The sequence below is a fragment of the Gobius niger genome (genome assembly GCF_951799975.1).
Source record: "Gobius niger genome assembly, chromosome: 4".
NCBI lineage: Eukaryota > Metazoa > Chordata > Actinopteri > Gobiiformes > Gobiidae > Gobius > Gobius niger.
The window spans coordinates 14,327,046-14,349,865 of record NC_136855.1 but is presented as its reverse complement, the minus strand read 5'-3'; the positions used below and the strand labels follow the sequence as shown (position 1 = coordinate 14,349,865).

The following is a 22,820-nucleotide window of genomic DNA, read 5'->3' as shown; positions in this document are numbered from 1 at the left end:
AAAACGGAGGCTTTTCTTGAATTTTATTATGAGCATCTTTTATGCATGGTTTTATGTATGTACTGTATAGGGGTGTAACGGTGCAATCTGACGATATGCATCGTACTATAGTGACGGTGAAAAGTTTAGTCTTGATTTCTTAATATTCAAGCCTGTGGCGTGTGTCATGCGTGTGTCATGCGTGTGTCATGCGTGTGTCATGCGTGTGTCATGCGTGTGTCATGCGTGTGTCATGCGTGTGTCATGCGTGTGTCATGCGTGTACGCATCCAAACAGGGCGCATGGACGTCATCATCACTAAACACTAAACTGAAGGCTGCAAACTTAAATCCTCCAAAAACACATGAAATCTGCGTGGCTTTGTAAAGATTTCTCCAAGTCCTGTTGATGACCAGGCTGCGGTAAATGATAGATCCAGTGCGCCAGACAAAGTGTAAGAGCCAATCTTAGTCATAATCTGCCTCAAAAGCTTTGTTCCCAAAAAATGTCAAAACCAACTTTACTTTTTATATTGCACTTGCACAGTGATGCACCGAACCATGAGACTGAACCGTTACACCCCTAGAATGAGCCGAATGCCCATCTCGGGTCGCCCGTTGCATTATGGGTAAGGGAATTTCTTTTGGCTACCAAACAATATTGATAGGTAGCGTAAAGCAACGAAGAAAGCTCTGATTTGGACTGTTTTACCTATAATTTATAAGTGTTTAAAGTGTTTTTGTCATCACTGTGGGGCTTGTTACAATATTAGCTTAAAGTCTATTTTTACAACCAGGGATGACAGACAGAAACGGAAAGAACTGAGCGGCTGTTCATGTGAAGAGATGCTTCAAAAGTGACGACCAGTCCTTGTTCACATAGTTGGACTAACTATGTGAGAAAATCATTTGTTGGACAAAGTTGAGGGTCTGAAACTGTGGCCTCATGTCGCCGATATTCAGAACATTTAAACTGGAATGAGAAATAACAACGTAGACGTTGTCAAAAAGGAGGTGGACAGTTAATGAAATCATTGTTTTAATTGTGACCAGAGAGATCCACATACACTCATAGGCTATGCCATCTAAATTTACCTTAGTTGTATTTTTTTTTTTGCGAGTGATCTGATGGTGTACAACATGGCTAATCGATCTCTAATTTGACAGACGGAAATTTACCCACTATATTTAACATCAGCGCCGTTTTGAAACTATTCCCTGTGATTCCAAGACCAATTTAAATGATTTAAAAAGTGGCGGTGTCTGTGTCGGGCTGATCCCAGGTCCTGTCCGCTATGGTCCGCTCCTGCCTACGGAGCCGCCGTCCTGACTTTTCACTCGCTTTCAAGATATTGACGTTAATATTTGTAATATTTGCGTTAATGTCACTTGAGACTTGAAGTCTTTAAACCAATGCCTGTAAGCCTTACAGTTCACGGTTATGGCTCAATACACTTCAGTGTTCCCGCTCCGCTTCCTGAACTCGCTCACAAAACATGTATTGTTTGGAATGCAAAGGCGTCAGGAGTCATAGAACTGGGATGCGGTGGAAGAGGATACTCCACAGACCTGCCTTTCTCCCCAGCGCGCACCGAGCAGAATGGTTTCATGTTGACCCTAGGAGGATGTGTTTATTTATTTCACCTTTATTTAACCAGGAAAGTCCCACTGAGATTAAGAAACTAATTTCCGGGGAGTCCTGGAGTCCCAGAGGGGAACCAGTTCTACATATTTTTAGTGGTCGGGGAAACTGGAGCTCCTGGAGGAACTTTACCCAAACATGCGGAGAAAATGTAAACTCCACACAGAAAGACCCCACTCGGGAATCGAACCTGGTACCGTCTTGCTTTGAGTCATGAGCATGAACCATGCACCATTGTGCCGCCCAGAAGAGCGGCAGGAGCAGATCCTGGTAATTGTGTGGCCCTGCACACTCACGCAGTAATCTCCCCTCACACCCCGCATCCTAGAGCCACGTCTATTACCACAGACAGTACAACAGTGTTAACAGCACCCAGGACTCAAAAACTTGAGAGCAGAGCAACAAGTTCATGAGTCAAATTAACTTTATACCACTGTTGCAAGCGTAGTTTCCTCGTCGAGACGTTGGCTCGTCCGCTGGAGGACTTGCTCTGTTCTTGTGCTTTGGGTTCACCCATGTACACAGCGCTTTTTCAGGAGTGCACAGCAATAACTGCTGACTTCTGCTCAGAGCCAGTGGAGCAGTGTCTGACTTTATAGCATCAGCCTAACTTCAGCGCAGTGACCAAATCTAGTGAACAACTATAATAATGCCTTCATCATCGGCTCTAATGCACAGCCGCATAAACACAGCAATGATCCTCGGACAATGGCCCCTCCTTTTGTTGGAATTATACTCTGTACAATTGAATAACAACATAATTACTAATCCTAGGTTTCCTTACTGATGACTGATTTTCAAAAGGTCGTGTTTTGAGTTAATGTTGCAGATTGCACAGAATCAGAAGCTCCATTAGTCTGCATTAAACTGTACATCTGCTGAGAGCGATTCACAGCTGTGCATTCTCTGCTCCACAGACTGACATGGAGGACTCAAGGAACCCCAGCATCAAGAAGAGCCTTTTCCCGCTCTTCAGCTCCAAAAACAGCCTGAAGCACAACGCCGCCGTCAAAGTGCTGCCTGTCGTGGGCTCGCCTATGGTACAACAGCAGCCTGCCCCGCCCCCGCCATACCCCGCCTCCCCAGTAATCCACAACACACTAACACGGCATGCTTCTCCAAGAGTCCAAATACTGAAGAGGTACCACACTTACCAAAAGAACTAAAACACAGTTGGCTTTATTGTCAATTTCACCAGAATTATGTGCGAACCCCAGGTGCACAAAGTAAGTAGAGAAAACCGGGCTGAAAACATGGGGATGATGGTGTCGTTGATTGTTCAATTACAATTGCCATAATCAAACAAAATGTAGTGCTTTGAACCACGATTTACATGAGGAGGAAGAGTGTTGTAACTCTCAAGATTTTGGATTCTCTTTGTGCTCTTATTTTGAAATCCTTCTAATCCTGGCAATACGGATTTTCAAAATAAAAGCTCTATGATGCATATTTACTGTATAACCAGGGCCCTCGACTGACTTGCTGGGGTCCAAGGCACGAAGGTTAAGTTAGCCTCCCCCACCCCTATTTTTTATTATTTAAAATTTGTAAGAATCCTGGATCAACGTTCGGTCGACTGCCCTGTTTATATTTATGTTAACCTTGATCAACTATGTACTGCCATTTATTAAGTTTTCATTTTTGACATATATTGTATTGTTATAATATGAGCACTCGTTTTTTTTCTCCTTAACCTCTTAACCCCCGCCTGAACAGAGGACATTTTCCAGTTCAGCTTTACCCAAATCCAGAAGGTCACAGCCTATAGGCTAGTTTCACGCCTCATTTGAAAGCAAAAAAACACCTACAAAAAGACTCTAAATGGAGCTTTTTCTTTACGTTGTTGCTGCTTTGGCGTCACTTTTTTGACATTTATTTCCATTGCTTTTTTGTCAGGTTTCCGTCACATTTTAGCCAAATTTTCATCACTTTTTGTGGCTTTTTTGTCACTTCTGTTGCTTAGTTGTGTGTTTTCGTCACACATTTTCATCACTTTTTTGTCACTTTTGTGTATCTCTTTTGTCGCATTTTCAGCCTCATTTTCGTCTTGTTGCTATTTTGACACTTCAAGAAGCTTTTAGATAAAGGTTAAGCCAAACTGGAGAAAATGTGCTCGGTTCAGAGGTTTAATCAATTCATTTTGAAGGGTAAAAATCATAGTTTGGTAAAATGTGGGGAGACAATCAAGGTGAGAAAACATGGTGCTGTAATATTCACATGTTACATGTACCTGACGATACTGGAAAGCTTTGTGATGGACTAATCCTTCTATAATAGCCCTCACTATTTTTATATAGCCGTGGGAACATATGAGGGAGAAAATTGCCCCCCAATTTTATATTGTTTGTATTCCCTATTTATTAATTCCCTACAATGAGCAACTATCCACCAGGGGGTGCTGCATCACCCTCAGCACCCTAGGTTCGCGAGGCCCTGCATGTACTTTATTACTCTCAAACAAATACATGAAAAACTGCCGTAATTTGTGTCCGCAAAACTCACCTGTTTACCAATTGTGTATGAATAGGGTGACCACCTTAAAAAGCAGAAAAGTGGAACCAGTTGAGCAGTTTGGTGGGACATGTGGGACATACAATATGACTATGAATACACATGTCACACATTTCTACTGCAACATATTCAAAAGCAGTCAGAGGCCAAAAGTTAGATGGTTTTCATGTGACTTCCTTGGAAATAGAAACACTTGCTTTGAAAACGGAGCACTGTTCTGTTGTCGTGTCGTGGGTTCGACTCCCAGCTTTTACAATTTGCTGAATATCACTGCTCACTGTTAACTCCCTTCCAAAAAATGGGGAGAATGGAAAGAGCAAGCTCAAAACCATGACAAGTGTGCATTGATTTGAGCCAGTTGATTTCATGGTGAACTTATTCTGAAATTGTCAAACTTGTGTTACTGCACTCCAAGCGATGTCAATGAATACTATATCAAGTAATCTGATCAAATGATATAATAACACACATTTCAAAGGACATCAATAAAAAAAGTGGCATATCATTTAAATAAATAGGACAATAGATAGCATGTGCAGTAAAACCAAAAGAGGAACATGTGGTCGCCCTATGTGTGAATGCTGGACAATGCATGTTATAATGGTGTATATGAATTTTTCACAGGTCCCTGGCAACGGTCAGGAGCACCTCTCACTACAGAGGAGCTCCAAATCCTCGTCCCACCACAGCAGCCGCCGGAAAAACCGCGAGCGATCGAGAGACAGAGACAGAGAGAGAGAGCAGAGCCGCGACCGGGACCGGGACAGAGAGCGGGAACGAGAGAGGGACAGAGAGAGGGATCGGGAGAGAGAGAGAGAGAGGGACAGAGAGAGAGATAGAGAGAGGGACAGAGGCAGGGAGAGAGAAAGAGTGGAGTGGCCGCCAGAGAAACCAGTGGATTCACACTCACAGGTTAATGACAAGAAAACGCAATGTAATGCATGCAATAAAAGTACGGCAAATTCAATAACTGTCTTGAATATCAAACGGGGCTCATTCTCAGTCATCCAGGTGGTTAGTTTTGTCTTATAGGATAAAAACTATGCAAATGGACTCATGTTTTTGAATGGATGCCAATGTTTCATTCTCTCCAGAGAGCATGCTCATAGCAGGTCTTTGTGACAAACGGCATCTAGCTGCGGTAGGTGCAGGTGGTAGTCAACGGAGCCTCACGCATGGCCTGGACCAAAACAAGTTTGGGGCATCCTTCAGATGGCTCTGACCCATGAACCCGAGTCTTCCACAGTTGTCCATTATATAACCTCCTTTACACCTCTCTTCAACCAAACAGGCACCTTGTCCTTAAAAGAGTGGCCCATCTCATTCTTATGCAAACACACTTTAAGTCCGGGCTGGAAAATGCGTTGGTGTTGGTCTCTGAAGTACAGGACGTCTTGTCGCATCCCTTAGTGCTGCACTGAATAGCCTAAACCACCCCTGCTACTCTTAGGATGTCATCTGACGACACTGGAAGTTCTCCATTCACATCCAAAAGACTGCCATGAGGATGCTCTACAGATAGATTTTAAAAAAATAATAATAATAAAGCATCTATCCAAAAACATAAGCCAAGTTTTTAACCTTTAAGACAGAATTTTCTTTATAAATTTATACTGCAACTACAATATTATTATATATATTATACATATATATATATATTATAACAAGATTTTTCCACAACATTTGAACACATTTCGGTAATGGGGGTGACCAGGGGCAGTACATACACCTAGAATCCAGGGATGGGCTGACTCCAGGGGTAATCCAGTGGTGTCGGTCGGTCAGTTTAACTCTATATTGTACCGATAATATATATCACCTACCATTAGAATGATAAGGGAAACCTTGCCATACATTGGCTGAAATTTATGCAGTTAAATTTTACATATTCAGGTAAAATTTTGCTAAAAGTAGTAGTAAAAGTCATACAGACTACAAACAAAAGTTATAACGGTCCCTCGTGGAGTAGTATTTCACTCCATTTGAGTAATCCTGTTCACTTTGGTTGTTTCTTCTTCCACTGCTGAAGCGCTTTGATCTGTATTCGCTTTGTGGCGTAACAGATGGAACATGAAACTGCCCCCCACATTTTGTGTTGATCCTATTTTTGTGGTCCTCCCCAGAGCCAGCCGCTGAAGTCTCTCCGCCGGCTGCTGCACCTCTCGCCCTCCTCCTCTAGCCAGCCCCAGCCACCTCCACCTGCCCCAGACCTGCGCTTCCAGCCCCCACTGCCCAACCCACCGCCCCCCGCGCCCAAGCCCGGCTACCCGGATGGAAGAGCTCACGGGGAGAGCAGGGTCCACCAAGGGGTCAGCAGCAGCTCTGCCCAATCCAAGAGCCGCAAACCCAGCTACCCTCTGCCGGGACAGATCGAGTCGAGCTGGCACGTTTCGGCGCTGCAGCGGGCCGAGGGCGCACAGTTCACCCCTGAACAGCTGGGCATCAAACCAGGGCAGAACGGACCCACTTTCACACGCGCCTCTCGCCCCAGGATGCCCAACCTCAACGACCTGAAGGAAACCGCGCTGTGAAACTATTGACAACAGTTTACAAGAAGCTTATTCGCTGGGGTAACGCTAAGTCTTTGTGTCTGTGAATGATCAACTTTCACAGCAGTCCATGCGAGGACAGACAGTAGAGGGCGCCCTGCTCGCTGAGGGACAGGAGAAGGGTTTTAAAATGAAGAGAGGTCACGGGGAAGACTCCGCTGTGGGGCAGGTGAGGTAAAAACTCGTGGGAGAATTTTACCATTTTAGAATATCCCACAAAAGATGCAATGAAATGAGTAGAGATACAACTAATTGATTTGGAGATTTCTGTGCCTGACGAGCAGATAAAAACATAATGTGAAGATTTTGTAAAATCCAACATTGTTTATAAACATTAACTACTTGTAAAGAGGCAGTTACAAACATAAAAATATACAATACATTAGATTATATAGACAAATATGTCAAACAGATCAATATTTTTCTTATTTTAAGGGAAGACACTGCAGGGAAAACTAATGTTGATATAACTGAAATCATTTTAAACTTGGTTTTATTTATAATGCTAAGCTGCTCGGCTGCTTTGATCTCAAAACACTTTCACTATTAATTTCAACATTAAGGCTTTTTCTTGCTGATTAGGGTCAACCATCTACCCTCATTATGCGCCTATAGGCACCTTTTCTCAAACATGTTACTAGCAAAGTGTATTTTTATCAAAGGCAAATCTAGAATTTAAGCAATTCTTCAGCTATGGTTTTCAAAGACAAAGCAAGATATCCAAAGTCACCTTGGTAAAACATTTTGTATCTTATATTTGTCAGCAGAATAAGCCCAACATTTTAAACCTGCCTCTTTCCAAAAATAACATTTTTGCACTTCAAGAATATAGGCGATTTTTAAAATGTCTTATTTCCATATGATATCATTAATTCATGGGGAAAAAATAACGCTTTCTTCGATTTTAGAAGTTTCAATTGACATCTGTAAATGTAATTTGTTTTTTCTCCAATTCACCTGCAGTGTCTGGTCTTAATTAAACGAGTTAAATAGTTATATAAAAGTGATATGTCTTCAGGGCTGTCCCACAGTGCAGATCTGAGCCAGTACGAGTTCGCTGTTGTTCATCCGGATGGTTTCAACGCTTTTGCAAAGACAAACTCTCAAAGGAGACACTGCCCGCATGGCCTCTCTGGCGCCATCGTCTGCTCACTGGACTGTACTGCAACACACAGACTGCCAATGAACCTTTTCCAACTCTATTTGATAAGAAAAAAAAAGAAGTTTATATTAACATTATTTATTGGATATTTATTTGTTTTCAATTCAAGGATATAAGCTATAAATGACACAGTATGTAGGATATATGGGAATAATTTAAAGTAATATAGAATAAATAAATGTGTAATGGCAAAGAGCTTTAGTTTCCGCACAGAGAAAAGATAGATATTTATGTGTTGATAAATACAATATGTCACGAAGAGTGTTCAACAGGTGAATGTGTTTGGTTCACTTTGATATGTCGTTAACAAAATGTCACTTTATAACTCACAAAATCTCACGTTTTTTTGTTTGTTTGTTTGTTTTATCACAATATACACACTTCGCGAGCCCTGACACTTTGAACGAAACGTCTTTTTTTTTTTCCAATAAGATCAAATGTTTACATCTTCAGTGTTGGCTGTTGACCAGACCATACGCCTCTGTGCTTTACATGTCATTTACGTTTACCAGGGGGAGGATTCGCAAAGCTCGGACCAACTTTACACCTAATACTCGAAATTACAAACATGTTTACAAAGGTGGAAAAAACTGTTATTTGCATAAAACTGTTTATTTATTTATTATGAATATTACTTTTTCATTTCTCATCATGATCATGTCTGCCAATGGGAATAATCTAGAGGTCAGTAATAGCCCTTTTCCACCAGGCTGGTGCCGGTGCTGGTGCTGGGCCAGTTCCAGTTTCAGAACCGGTTCTTTCGTTTTCCACTGAAAAAACGCTGGCTCTTGGTTCCAAAATCTGGTGCCGGTTGGGAACCAGTTAAAAGCTGGACCAAGAAACGAGCACCAGTGATGTCAGCGGCTGGGGGCGTGGCTCTCTCCTCCAACAAACAATCAATATTAGTTAGTTTGTGTTTAGAACTTCCTGGAGAAGCCAAAACAGTCTCTGTGGAGGAAACTGTTGTTATGCTTTAGGCTCTTTAGCTAAAACAAGAGTTAGAAAGAAGAAATCAAAATGTTAACGGCTGATGTGACTGAAACATAAACTTATTTTTCTGTATTTTATAACCAGAAGTGGCTGTAGTAAGATGTTACTATCCATTTTTGATGTTGACTTCCCAAAGCGTTGCTATGACAATAGGCACAGCTCTCATTTTAGTGGAAAACCAAGTCAGTATGGAACCAACTCGGCACCAGAACTAGCTCTGAACCAGCCCAGAACCAACACCTTGGTGGAAAAGCCCTATAAGTGAACGCGTTTCCATTGGCCATTAAATATAAATTTCTTCCAAAAATGTTATAATTGCTTAATCTTTTATGCCATACATTAGAAACAAATACAGAATTTTTAGTGCAAAGAACATACAACTTAATGTTTTTTTGCTTAAATTTTCTATATATTAATATTGTACTCAATTCCTCTGCCTAATCTAATGTTTGCAAATCTTTAGAAATGATAAATGCATAGATTTATTAAGTGAGTGGCATTTCAAACACGAGCTTAGATTTGCTTATGTGTAGGTACAGGTAACAAGACAGTAATGACACATGTAAGTAAATACACATCTAAGTGCAACATTGAATAAAGGTGTACAAAGTGTCTGTTTCCTGAAACTTTATAAAGTTGGCCAAAACACCTGCAACTACACTTTGTACACCTTTACTAAACCTTAGCTGTACTTACATGTGTAATTACTTTCTTGTTCCCTGTACCTACACATGGAACTGGCGGACTGCAATCCAAAGAGTTAACAAAAACATTGAGTATGCGCAAAATGGTATTAAAAAGCATTATGCACTGCCTGACTGAAGAAAGAAAGTCGGCAGCATTTAACTAATTGTTGTGATCTGGGGTTGTAGTTGGTTCAGGTCGGTCGAGGGTGTATTGAAGCAATGCCGCGGCGAATGTGCCCTGTAATCAGACCTAACTGCGGTTCAGTATTAGAGTGTGTGACCTTTTGTTTGGTCGGGTAGTGTGTTATTTACTGCACATCTAAGGTTTAAAATATTTACTTTGCCACAGAAAGGGGCAGAATGATAACTCTAGTTCTCAAACTGGCATTGGTGCTTCAGGTGGTACCATGCCTTTCTTTGCTTTTATGCTCTATTGAGTCTTTGTTTAGTCTAGTCTTTGGCATAATTTTCCTATAGGTGTCACTACCATTGTGAGATTACAGCCAGCATTTGTTGCTCAATTGATTATTACAGACCACAATGTTTCATTTTTGTTTACCTCATTTTTTAGCTGAAATGTCTTTTTGTTATTCTAATGATTTTTTCATTAATTCATCTATCCATCTAATTTTCCACTTACACGTTTACTGCAGGGCTTGCTTGCTTACATACATCACTAGATATGTCAATACGGAAGCAACAGGTTAAATAATTGTGTGACTGGATTTGAACAGCTTTGTGAAACCGACCCCACATCATTGTCAGCTTTGGACTGCCATTTCATACAGCCTTAACTGCACCTTGTTTCTGTCTGGAACACAGAGAGCCTATTGAAAGTATATGCGCCTTTTGAACCTACATATTGTAAACGAAGCATACCTCACCAACTACCTTCATCATGAACATGTTCTCTTATTGTCAACAGCCCTCTGTCTTTTGTTGCAACTTAAAGGCCTTATACCCCATATGTTAGAGTTTGCAATCAATTAAACGATTTGAAATTCTTCACAAGGATATGGGCGTATTTCATACCTTTCAGAGAGCAATACTATCACAATAATGTATTCCAGTGGTCCCCTCCTGCTGTAAAAATGCTGTATAATTAGATGCACAGCGCAAAGGTCTTTTCCCCAAGCAATGTACTGAAGGACACAGTATCTAGCCTGTAGATTCATATTGTGCATGTTTTAAGAGGGAGATTATGCAACCTCTACACAGTTGAAAGAGAGAGAAGTTTTAAGTGAAACTATTTCAAACCAATCTGTTACAGGCCTTTAATAACATGCATTTAAAGCCATTTGAAAATGGTGTAAATTTGCAAATGCTTGGTCCCCCGCGGGTGTGTTGACAATAGAGAACCTAAAAAATATGATTGTTTACATTTTAAGATACAAACTTGATTTGGAGGTTTTTGTAAAGCCATTTTATACATTTGAAGTTGTGTGTTGTTTTTCACGTTTACAGTCATGATCAGGGATTGACCTCACTCTACCTTCATGAAAGTATGGATATTATAGAGAAAACATGGTGGCATATAGATGAAGATATACAGAGAATGTGAGATTATTATCACAAACTTTACTCCTGTTTTAAGTATGCGTCACAAATGTTCTGAGCCAAATGCACAGGAACTGATAAGTATCTTAAATACCTAAATAATTGCAGTGATTTGCAAAAACCCAGCCACTATAATTTCGATTCTACTGTTCAGCTTAAGGAGCTTTGCGTGTGATGTGATTACACTATTTTCTTTATGCACAACGGAAAGACATTATACACAATTTACATCAGGACTTTTGATTTGTATTTTTGTCCCCATTACGCCAGGGGTGTCCAAACCATTTTTGACTTTTTACAATACCAGAACCTTCATATGAAAAAAAAGCATATGTGGTGGAATAAAGAAACATCCACAGTTGAACAAGGTAATTGCAACCATTTGAAATATTCCTTGTGTGATTATACTTTTTCTTTGATGAACCAAAGTCCTCAATGAAAAACGTTCGGACACCCCTGCTGTACGCAAACTACATATATAGAGTGCTTCTAAATGAAGAGGTTACTATGGAGAAAATGGTGTATATATTTTATGTAATGTGAAAAAGCATCTATGACAGCGACGACTAATGTTATTATTGCTTTGTTAAACAATGATCCCCAAAAAGTGCCCTTCAATGTGTACCCAAACTGTTAGCTTACGGAAATAAGAGGAGTGACTGCAAAAACATTATAAGCCTTGCAGACCAGAGGCGTCAAACATATTTACATGTTTATTATTTATGTATTTATTTGACTATTTATTTGCTATTGTTTCACGTTTTGCCATTTGTTACAGGGTGTAAATAAAACAATATTGTATCTACACAGACCATAATTTAAAATGATAGGGTCTCGTAATAAAAGCCTACCGGACATTTTTGAGCACGTCTCTTGTTTTCTGTCTGAAATGTAAAAAAAAAAAAAAAAGCACAACTTCCTTTAATGGAGGAAAGGGAATGTTTTATCTTTTTAATTAAGTTACAGACAAGACATTTTCAATGCACAGACATGCATTTCCAAAGCACCATGGAAAATTAATTCACAAACATCTCTCATTTCTACAAACACACAGCACTGGTAGAAATGACGCTTTTGATAAGAGTAATGAGGATAAAAACAAAGGTATTCAATAGAGGAGCCTGTTTTAAACCTCCATAGTAACACTGCCTTTGTTTTGAAATTATTGCTTTGAATTCATTTTGTTGCAAATGAACCCGAGTTGGTCATTAGATCAAACAGACCAAATGAAAGCACCGACAAATGTAAACCAGAAGTCTGTGTTTGTGGCAGTTTGGGGCGACACGTGTAATATTCATGAAGTGTAAACACACATTAACATCGAGGTTTGGGACAATAACGGGGAGAGTGAGAGGTTCAGGAGCATTTGCTCATGCAGAGGAGCAGCTCCAGGCGCAGGGCGATGCGGGTGTGCCAGCCCAGAGGCAGGATGCGGATGTAACGGGCCACGATGGGGGGGCGCAGGAGGTTCTGGACCGAAGAGGTGCGGTCCGAGTTCCCATAGAAAACCTGGACACAGAGGAATGGAGGAAACATTACCAATACACTAATTACATCAAAAATTAAACAAACATCTTAAACAGTAAAATCACTTGCGATGTGAGAAATGATCCCCACACAATACTATCAGTCTAGACGAAGAATCTCAGTTTAAATTGAGGCTGCAGAAATTCTTCTTTCACTTTTGTTAAATACATGTACCACAGCATTACAATACTTTTGAGTAACATCCACTGGTTTGATATGAATTGGGCCGACAGGGGCGCAGATTGTAGAGCGGGTCGTCTTGTGACTGGACGGTCAGCGGTTTGAGGCACCCACTTTGCTCCCAGTGTCTGACACTGGTGTTTGAATGAGAGTTTGAAAGGGTGAGCGGGTCCTTGATATAAAGCACTTTGCATGAAAAAGCACTAATAAATGTGACCGTTTTTATTTTATTTGATTGGTCATTTCTTGCAGTGGGACAGTACAATCCTAATCTCTCTTTCATTTTTCATTTTCATTTTTTTATTTATTTCATTCATTTAAAAATGCAACAGCAGCATTTAGCATGAATGAAAAGGAGCAGAAAGAAGTAAAAAACTTATAATGTCTGCCCCTAATCAACACAAAATCATTTACAGTTCCAGATCATTTAAATGTTAAACTGTCTCATGCAGCCGTCTTTTTATTTTATTTTTTTTATTTTTTTTTTCTCTTTACAGATGCGAACAACATTATTTCCACTGGAGCAGTACAAGTAGCACAAAGGTTCAGCAAGATTTCAAGACAATCTGTTACAGCACAGTGGTTTCCCAAAGTTTTCACACCAAATACCACATCCTAAACCGCATGTAAATTAGAGAAAATATTTAACTTAAATCAATGACTAAAGCATAAATAAAATGACCTCTAATCAAAATTATGTCTAGAATTGCAAATGACCCAGAGGAAGACCAAGCACCGTGTTTGCGAACCACTGATTTAGACAGTGCTTCAGTCAGTGGCCTTGAGGTAAAGACAGGCGACAGAGCTGAATGTGAGCAATGAAAATGGATAGGAACTCAAATTAACTTAAACAAAGTCCATGATGTAAAATGTCTAAACAAAAACATTGTTCACTGTTTGCTGTGGAAAACCAGTCTAATGTTTGAAAGCAGCCTTCAGCGTGCCAGGACTCACCCGGTTGTTTCCAGTCTGGTCTTTGTAGTAAATCCAGTTGAGTTTGTCGTCGGTGCGGTACTGGACGCTGTATTTGGTGATCCACTCATCGGCGTCACACCTGCCCTGACTCAGGATCCCGGAGACCACCTTGACCTCACGCAGGTCGATCTGCAGCCACTGGTTATTGTCCTGGTACTTGGACAGCCACGCACAGCTGGGACAGAGATGATGCCATTGTGTTTACGCTACATTTACTATAACTGTAGTCTGTTCCATATTCATTGCACAGTTCAACGTGATTCCTAAAGGCCTGTGTCGCAAAGAAAGCACCGGACCTACCCAAAGCCCTGGCTGTTGAGGCGAGCCTTGTTGGGGAGCCAGGAGGAGAACCAGCCCGTGTACTGCTCCTGGTTCGAACACGAGATCTGGTCAGCGCCCACGGCTCCGGCTTCGAACCCAAGAGGCCTGTGGTACGGGCACTCTGCACGGAAAAACAAACACATCCAGATTACAAACAAATGATCTTTATATTAAGCCTGTTTTTAATATTTCCTCTTCGTAAAGCCCTTCGCAGTGGCCTGTGTCTCAGTCAATGGGGTCCATCAAAGGCAGCCAAGGGACAGATGGCCATGTCCCATCGGCTTAAGCCTCCAATTCATCATGTTTAAAAAAAATACTAATCATGAATCGTCCTTTTGTGACAACTGGTCCCACATTAGATAATAACACATAACACAGTTGCAAAAAAAGTTGTTTATGAACAAGAGGGAGCACATCCACCATCAGGGAAGAAGAAATCTATTGATGGAATAACCTGGTCATTCAGGATGTTCCGGTCGTCAGCTGATCTCATTCTTTGGGCACACAGTGTTGCTGTTAGACCTGACCAACTGATCATAACAGTTAGTGAAATCCAGGTTGCGACTTTTTCGTTTTTGGTCAGGCAGTGAACATTTTCAAGTGTTTGGAACAACATCTTCCTAAAGCTTTTCTAACATCCCGATTCTTCACAGGATTGACTTTTAGGGAGCAACACTGCCAGTTCTCAATTGACAAAAAGGTTTTATCATTAGATGCTTTTACGGCAGTGGCGCAGAGAGTACAGCAGGTGCAAGACACTTCACCCACCTTGCCACCAGTGTCTGCGTACACTGGTGTGTGAATGAGAGCGTGTATGGGTGACTGGTTCCTTGATGTAAAGCGATTTGAGTGCTTAAAGCAGGTAGAAAGACGCTACATAAATGTGACAATGTTACAATATACAGAAGGACTAAAGAAATTCCACAACTAGACTACAATAGCATTTTGTTTTGCATTGAGCTAGGATCACCCAACATATTGTCAAATTATTGTTATAGTATTAGATGATGCAATATCCATAGCCCAGAAACAGAAACTCATAATAAAACCACTCAGGTTTCCCATCTGACGGAGATTAAATACAATTTTTTACAAACACAGCCTCATACAAAATGTAGAAATGTTCCAAAGTTCACTTTTAGTCACAATTTTCCTAATTCGGTCAATTCTTGCCTTCTTACCAGTGCGATTAAATAAATAAAGCATACTTTGCAAACTGGTAAGATCAAATCAATTTGTAGTAAGAATGAAATATGCCTTTTTTTAATCAGGTAATCATTTCTAATATGATATGGTAATCTAATAATAACTTAAACTTATAATAACACAAATACAAAAACATGTGTACTGCAAGTGTGCCGCTGCTCTTTTGTTTACTATGCCTATAATCCTCTGGCAGTGGGTCATCTCTAATCCTCAGTTACTCTGCGGTGTGTGAGTCAGGACGAGATAAGGGTTTGCGTAACAGCGACCCAGTGGCTGACCAGATGTACTTTTGGAGAGCATTTTATAGGTTGAGCCAAGTTTCCAGTAATCAGTAATGCCTGTTAACATTGGCTTTGATAACATTCATACAGCACCTTTCAAGATACCCAAAGCACATTGTACAACTCATCTGTGTCAATCGCTCTGATGTTGGCTGAGCATTTTATCGTTCATCTGATCAAGCTTCTCTGAAAAAAAGGCAAAAAGAACTTCTCCTCGACGACGAGTTTGGAAACCTTTACGAAGATGACAACAACATGGATATAACCTAGTATAGAGGCTACATTTCATAATTATTTTGAACCACAAAACTGAACTAGAGCTCTTGAGCACTTCATAAGCTTCTATGTGGTTGATACTGACTGAAATCTTTGAAGACCCTTTGACACGTGTCACCCTCATCTGTGGCTCACACTGAAGTAATTGCTGTTTTTCAGAGTCTACGCTCAAAGTGGGAGCTCACAGAATAGTAATTATGGGGGATTTTTTTTTTCTTTGGCGGCAGAGACTGATCTGAAAAGCCCTCGCCTCGTGCAGCGTATGAACAGAAACTGCCGTACCATCTCCTTAGAAACACATAATTAACTTATTACAGTAAAGCTAATGGGTAAGTCACAGTTATATTTTCGGATTCACATAATAATCTGGACAAAAGTCTTTAAACCGTCATCCGTGTCGGGTCATTTTGGTGTTGAGGACGTCTCGCCCTTCACATGAGATGCATTTTTTAGAATTTCTGATCGTTTTCTCCAAAACACTGTTGTGTCCTTGTGCTGACCATCTGGGTCACCTTCTGAGCGATGTCCATTGGAGCGCGGCCTCATGAGCTGCCAAAGCCAAAACTCATGCAGTTCTGTGCATGAACCATTGCCACTGGGTGCAGCCAGACCTTTTTATTCTCTCACAACATGAAAGCAGTTCACCATATAAACACACGTCAGAAATAACATTTGTGTTCATTAGGTCAGGGCCTTTAATTGAAATGTAGCAACAATACAATGCTGTCTTGAATCGTGGAGCCTTTATCTTAAGGACAAGGCAATACACAGCTACTTTACATGATTGAACTGAAGTGTGTTGTTCATTTGCTCTGAAAAAAAAAATCGCAATCTGAATTTTGGTCAGTTTTGGGTCTCAATAATCACCATGGGACTTTAAAATCATCAGTCACCTTGCCACGCTCTTAGCTTTTTATGCTTGTACTGAGGTTTACTTATGTATTTGGTTTGGCTTTTCCATGTTCATAAATCAGCTGTATGTATCTAAAAAAAAAGTCCCCAGATAGAAATGGACTTTTAAGCTGATATTGCAATCCGTATTACAGATCAAGGTAAAGATTGCCTTTATCTATTGACAAAACCAGTGGTGATAAAAGTTTTAAGTACTTCAGGTTCTCTTAACTTGTTCTCTTTGTTTGTATATACCTACATTGAGTGAGTTTGGAGCTACTGCACATTATTCCACAAAAATAGGTTATTATAGTAATAGATACTAAGCATACAAAAATAACACCATCATGTATTTGCAATGTACGCCCTCTGCATTTTGCCCTTCTACTCTCCCACAGTAATGACCTTGGTTCGGTTGATAGATGGGTATAATTAGTACCTGGCATACAGTCCACCCCTCGCACCCTCCCAGAGCTGAAGGAGGCGCCGTCAGTGGGACCCTCTTCATCACAGTCACATTTACAGGAGCGGCTGGTCCAGGGTTCAGACAGGCCGGCCTGCAAAAACACAGGGGGGAAAAAACATTGTAATCCATCAAACTATTCTTATTATGATGGATGTTATAGCACTCTGGTGTTACTGTAGCACTTTTTAAATGGGAACTTAAAGGGGCTAGATACAAGTTGGTCATTTTATACTCACTACTGCCACCTTAGGTCTTGCACGTAACTGCAGCCTCTATATTAAGCTTGTGCATGATGAGTGACAGTGCAGGATTTTAGAGGCAGTTGTGGTGAATACGTCTGAGCCCTTCTACACATTAGGACATGGCTGGAACATGTAGGGGAGGAAAATACCTAATTTTAACACTTTTAAATGCTGTATAGGCCCTTTAAATAAAATGTGTCAAGCTGTAATGAAAGCATTGTAGTATTGTGCCTAATATTAAGTTGTTATGGGGACCTATAATGATGTTGCTGTACGTTTGTTTGAAATGTCCGATGAGGAAAGGCTTAAGTTCTTGTTCAAGTATAAGCCATTTCATTTGTCTAAGTTTTTGTTCAGCGCTTGGCTTACACGGAAGAGGACACTCTTTGTTTAATGTTTTTCTGATGTCTGCCTACATTTTTGTGTCTTATAAGCCCATGCGGGCTGGGCACCTTTAGTGCAAGACACCAAATAAGAAATAAACTAAACTAAACTATAATTTGGGGACCTAAGAAAAGGTAGTTTAGACCAAAACAAGGCTGAAATGGAAGGCCTTTTACACATGTTCCTTCAGATGGAAGGCCTCAGTGCTTCCCTGTATGGATATTGCTCCATCTAATAATGCGATAACAAAGTTGGCGATATATTGTGGAGCCTTACTATCTACTATCTGTCTTTACGCCGACTACCTCTAAACATAATTGTATTATATTCATCAACATGAGGCTATTATTATTAAAAAGATCCTGTCATCGACAGCAAGAACAGAAAATATGACAATCTATAAAGCTATTGTTAATGTTCCTGCTCAGATTATCTTACTGAGGCACCTTTGTGTTACATGTGAAGTGCAATGCAAGCATTGTTATTGAAATCATTAAGCCATCGTGAGATAATTATTAGAAGATACACTCCAGGAGGCTGAAGCAAGCAAAACAACCCATTACCATGGTATATAAATTACACATTAAAATTCAGCACCTTTTCATTGTTAGGGTTTATGAAAGAGGCCGTTATGTTCATGCAAATTGTGTTTTTCTTACCTCCTGAGCCCAGATGCTGACCACTGTCCATCCATTCAGCACAGAAGCACAAAGAGAAAAAGCATGTTAGTACATCCTCCATAGAAGTACACACATAACAGCCACTGACATCAAAAAGAGGCCTGATGTTTCAGTGAGAAATAACCAAATTCCCTACCACTAACTGAGAGAAGCAGGGCCAGGAGAAGATGCTGAACGTAGAGAGCCATGTTGGACCAAAGCGAAGATCTATACCAGTCTAGTGGAACGGATAACTGAGCAGCCACCCAAGAGGCAGCAGCAGTGATGGAGAGGCTGGATTAGAGTAATCCATAGGACGCTAATGGCCTTACCTAAAGCAAGCCTTATCTGACAAAGCCCCTCCTACAGCTGTTCATCTACCAACCGCTACCATGCACCGCCGCGCTTCACTAAGGCTGGTGCAATGCCCATATGATCACAGAGGGCAAGAGATAAAGACAGTCATTTTCAGAGCCAATATATAGAGGTCGATTAAAATGGAGGTCAGGCTCTTTGAATTATGTGGATAAATGGTTTCATAATGTCGAAGAATATAGTAAAGTCTTAATAGTATGAGCCTTTAAAGATATTTTTTGCAATAGAGCTTTGCATTATGTCTTCAAAACCGCTAAGATATCTGGGACTTCCGGTGCTATACATAATAATGAACAAATGGAGATTTTAATATGTGAAATACTGGAGTAATGGGTTAGGTTTCATTTAAAGGTTTCCATTTACCTATGCTCTACGTGTGTCTATATACTCTCACTTTTGAAGAGTCCAAAATCCTAAAAGTCCTAAAAATGGCAGGCATAATGTCACTGAAACCCATGGATACTGTGCTTCTAGAGATGTTGAGTCTCATGTTACATCACAGTATTTCATGCATATGTATTGGAGCGATAGATTAGAATACTATTGTTGTCGTATACTTCTGATGCATCCAGGTGTAGGGCTGTTCAGAGTTTCCCAACCTTGTGTGTCTGCCATACCCCTCTGACTTTTCATCTTTACTTTGAGTTCCCTCTACATCGAGGGGTGCCGCCAATTATGTAGAAAGTGGTCAACTAAAACTCCTACATTATTAGTTCAAAAGTGATGTATTCAAGACAAAGCTATAATACACCTGTGTGAAGTTAGCCCCAAATAGTGTCCGATTCACCCCAAAATGGTGTCATTAGTTAGTGATTCGTTAGTGCACATTTGTAACAAAGCACTGACCAATGATACCACTTTGGAGTGAATCGGACACTATAGGGAGGCTAGTTTCACACAGGTCTATAATATTCTACAATCCACATTTTTACTGCATGATAATGTTTGAATAGGTTTCCGAGTAACCCCTGCTAAGTGCTTACATACCCCGTTCCTCTGGTTGGGAAACACTGGTTAAAATCACAGATCTGTTACAGAAGGGAGGCCACGGTCAGTTCATCAATCCCAAAGCCCCGGGTGTGATGCCATTGCCTCAGGTTGATCACTGAGCGGGAAGATGGTCTGAAAAAGCGGCCTCGGATTATTTTAAGTGATATTCTCACGTGCTTTTTGTTGTGACTTTGCATTGAAGGTTTGGCTGGGAAGATCTGTAAAGAACAGAAGCCGATCAATTTATTTACACAGCAGTGTGTCGGAAATGTTGCATGTTACATCAATAATGTGAATTAAGGCCAATATTAAGATGTTTGGCCAAGTACACCGCGACTTCCTGAATAGGGAGGATCACTGTTATTGCTTATCCCCCCGATTTTCACTGGATGTGTTAGTGAATGGTGGGGAAACAGCTGATTTTTCCAGGCGTAAAGAGCTGTTTATTTAAATCACAGATCTTTTACAGAGCAGATCCTTTTACAGAAGCAACACTGTGGTAGTGAACAATGGTTTGACCGACCATAGAACTATTACTATCTATTTAATACATTTGCGTTGCCCACCAGAGCCTCGGACGTGACGACACAGTGATCCCCCTCATAAGGTGAAGGCCGGCGGGGTCATTGAAGCTACGTTTATTCTCTTTTTATTTTGATGAATTTTAATAAATTTTAGGAGTGGTGAGGGGCAATGGCTGCGTAACATCATAAAATGAGTTAAAATGATAAACGTTTTCTTTCAGTCACACCCAAAAGAAGTATTATATTCTATTTCTGAGTGTCCTTTGCTCACATTGAAGACCACCATTCACCCGGAGAACAGCGAGACCTCGCAGGTGAAAGTAATTCATCCTAATGAGTCAAAGCTGGGGTCAATTAGAGTCTGTTAAAACTGGCTTTTCAGTCTCGCTTTTCTCTGGTTTATCCTGGTCACAGCAAAGTCAGCACTGCAGTATTTTAAACACTTTACTGAAAAATGAAGGCTCCAAAAGTTTCACGCAGAAGCCCACTGCAAAAGCAAAACAAGAAGAGGATTCGGGATTATTCTGCATTCATGTTCAAAGCCCGAAAAGAGGTCAGAGGTTAAAATATTTCACTTGTTTTGCCTTGTAGAAGTCTGGGTGCTAACCTTGTGTGACTTTTATACAGTATTTGCACATCCTTATTTTGAGATGGGTACGTATAGTGCCGAATTTGTTCAGTTTCACCTGAAAGAGACCAAGGAATCAGTTTTAATGCTAACTACAAAATAACCTATCTGGGGGAATGGCAGGGAACACTAAATGTGGACATATTGATCCTGTTAAGCACCTAACATTACTTTTAACAAATTCATTTTGTTTGTAAATTGGTGCTTGGAATAATTTGAGAACTAAACATTGCTGCATGTTCAATCATGGTGCCTTGGGATGTCTTCTAAAGCAGAGAGCCTTTTTGGAGCTTAAATTGTTTGTTTGTCATGCATCACATCATGTTGCAAGTCAAAGCTGTGCCTCCAAACCGGCCTATGCGGTCAGCCTGTATGCCTTTAAACTGACCTGAATGTTTATCCGCAGGTGTCTGCAGGCGGGACAAGGACTTCGGATTTCTTGCTGAGACGGGGCGGCTTCCCCAGACCTCTCCTGCTCCGGCTGGTCAGTGCTGAGGCGTCCCAGAAGTCCAAAACCAACAGAGTTAAAGTGGTGACTCTAAAAGAGATCCAAGAGGCAGTGTCCCTCATCAGACGGAGGGTCAGAGCGAGACCTGCAGCATGAGACCAGAGGACCATTTTACATTTTTGACTTTAAATAAAGATGTTTTTATTTTTATTTATAAGGGATTGTCTCATTCAGTTAAAACAATCTTGGCTTCAGTAGTTCTGTCATTAAGCGCTTTTTTTTGTTTTATAATGCAATGAAGTTTCATTTCAATATAGTCCCATTAAGGTTTCTTTCAGACCCGTTTTGTACCACCTCAGTCCTGCAATGTGGCATGTCAAGAATTTTCTAAATGTTACGCCTTACTACCGCTACCCCAGCCTAATATCTGAAAACCAGCGCTCTCGGGTGGAGTGTGATCTGGCGCCATCTAGGGATAAGAGGGGCTATTGCAGTTCTATCACTGAGTTTATGCTTTACGTGAGATGTAAATTAAACGAGGAAACAGGCTGAAGGTGCGTAAACGTTATAAGGTTAAGGGTCATGATCATGACGCTAAAATCTGAGGTTGATGCATTTCATTTCCTTTCAATATGATATGAACTCATGAGTTTACCAGTCACACAAATGGTTAAAATGCACCTGCGTATGCTTCCCGCCCCCCCTTTCCACCTCAGGACTCTCGTCGTTTTTCATCCCGAGGAGCTGCGCGGACACACCACCTCTTTACACCTCTGACCTGTGAGATAATCTAGCCTATGTTTTATCTAATGAGATCGCCGCTACGTTACAAAGAAAGACTTGGAGAGCGCGTTTGTTTCAATGGACTGAAGAGGCAGAGACGAGCGCTCCTACTGGTAAGAAATCACGCGAGAGCAGCGCGTGCCTTACATTCTACTAAAGCGAGCAAAGCCCTGTAGAGGTGTGTTGGACTCTCCTGTTAGATTTACATTGTTAATCTATCGGGGGAGGTTAGTTTTATCAGCTGTGATTTAAGAACTTTCAACTTTAGTGGACTGTGACGTAATTTGAGCATCAGACTAAACTCAGTTGAGAGAAGTTTATGATTTATACATTTTAAAATAATAATAATACCTTTAATTTGTAAAGCACTTTACATGGAATCTCAAAGTGCTAAAATGAGCTTCATATGGGAGTATATCAAGAGTAAAACACACGCCTACCTGTGTGTGCTGTTGAAAGTTTTGTGTCAATACAGCAGAATCTTCAGTGGTTTGCTCACACAAACCATTTTAATTTGTCAGTCTTTAAAGCCACACTGTGGAACATTTATGGAATGAGGCTTTTCAAGCAAGAGTATCAATGCTCCTAA

The 22,820-nt window shown here is 40.7% G+C and overlaps 2 protein-coding genes across 5 annotated transcripts in view; one reads left to right on the top strand and one right to left on the bottom strand.

Moving 5' to 3' along the window:
- The window catches only part of LOC306961878 (cyclin-dependent kinase-like 5), a 50,932-nt gene extending 43,572 nt beyond the window's left edge, over positions 1 to 7,360 (top strand). For 2 of the 4 annotated variants that reach the window (XM_079554821.1, XM_079554819.1), the window contains 3 exons: positions 2,538 to 2,705; positions 4,756 to 5,043; positions 6,255 to 7,360. In XM_079554821.1, coding sequence (XP_079410947.1) covers positions 2,538 to 2,705; positions 4,756 to 5,043; positions 6,255 to 6,662 — 864 coding nt within the window. In that variant the 3' untranslated portion in view covers positions 6,663 to 7,360. The remainder of the gene's footprint in view (positions 1 to 2,537; positions 2,706 to 4,755; positions 5,044 to 6,254) is intronic. The other 2 variants (XM_079554820.1, XM_079554822.1) reach the window with 2 other exon arrangements.
- A 4,769-nt stretch (positions 7,361 to 12,129) lies between these two features.
- Positions 12,130 to 18,720, bottom strand: rs1a (retinoschisin 1a). The gene is made up of 6 exons (XM_079555389.1): positions 18,641 to 18,720; positions 18,484 to 18,506; positions 17,172 to 17,289; positions 14,058 to 14,199; positions 13,737 to 13,932; positions 12,130 to 12,584 (listed from the first exon to the last, which is right to left on the bottom strand). The coding sequence occupies exons 1-6, from the start codon at positions 18,690 to 18,692 to the stop codon at positions 12,432 to 12,434; spliced, it is 684 nt and encodes a 227-aa protein (XP_079411515.1). The 5' UTR covers positions 18,693 to 18,720; the 3' UTR covers positions 12,130 to 12,431.
- Between the last annotated feature and the right edge of the window lie 4,100 nt (positions 18,721 to 22,820).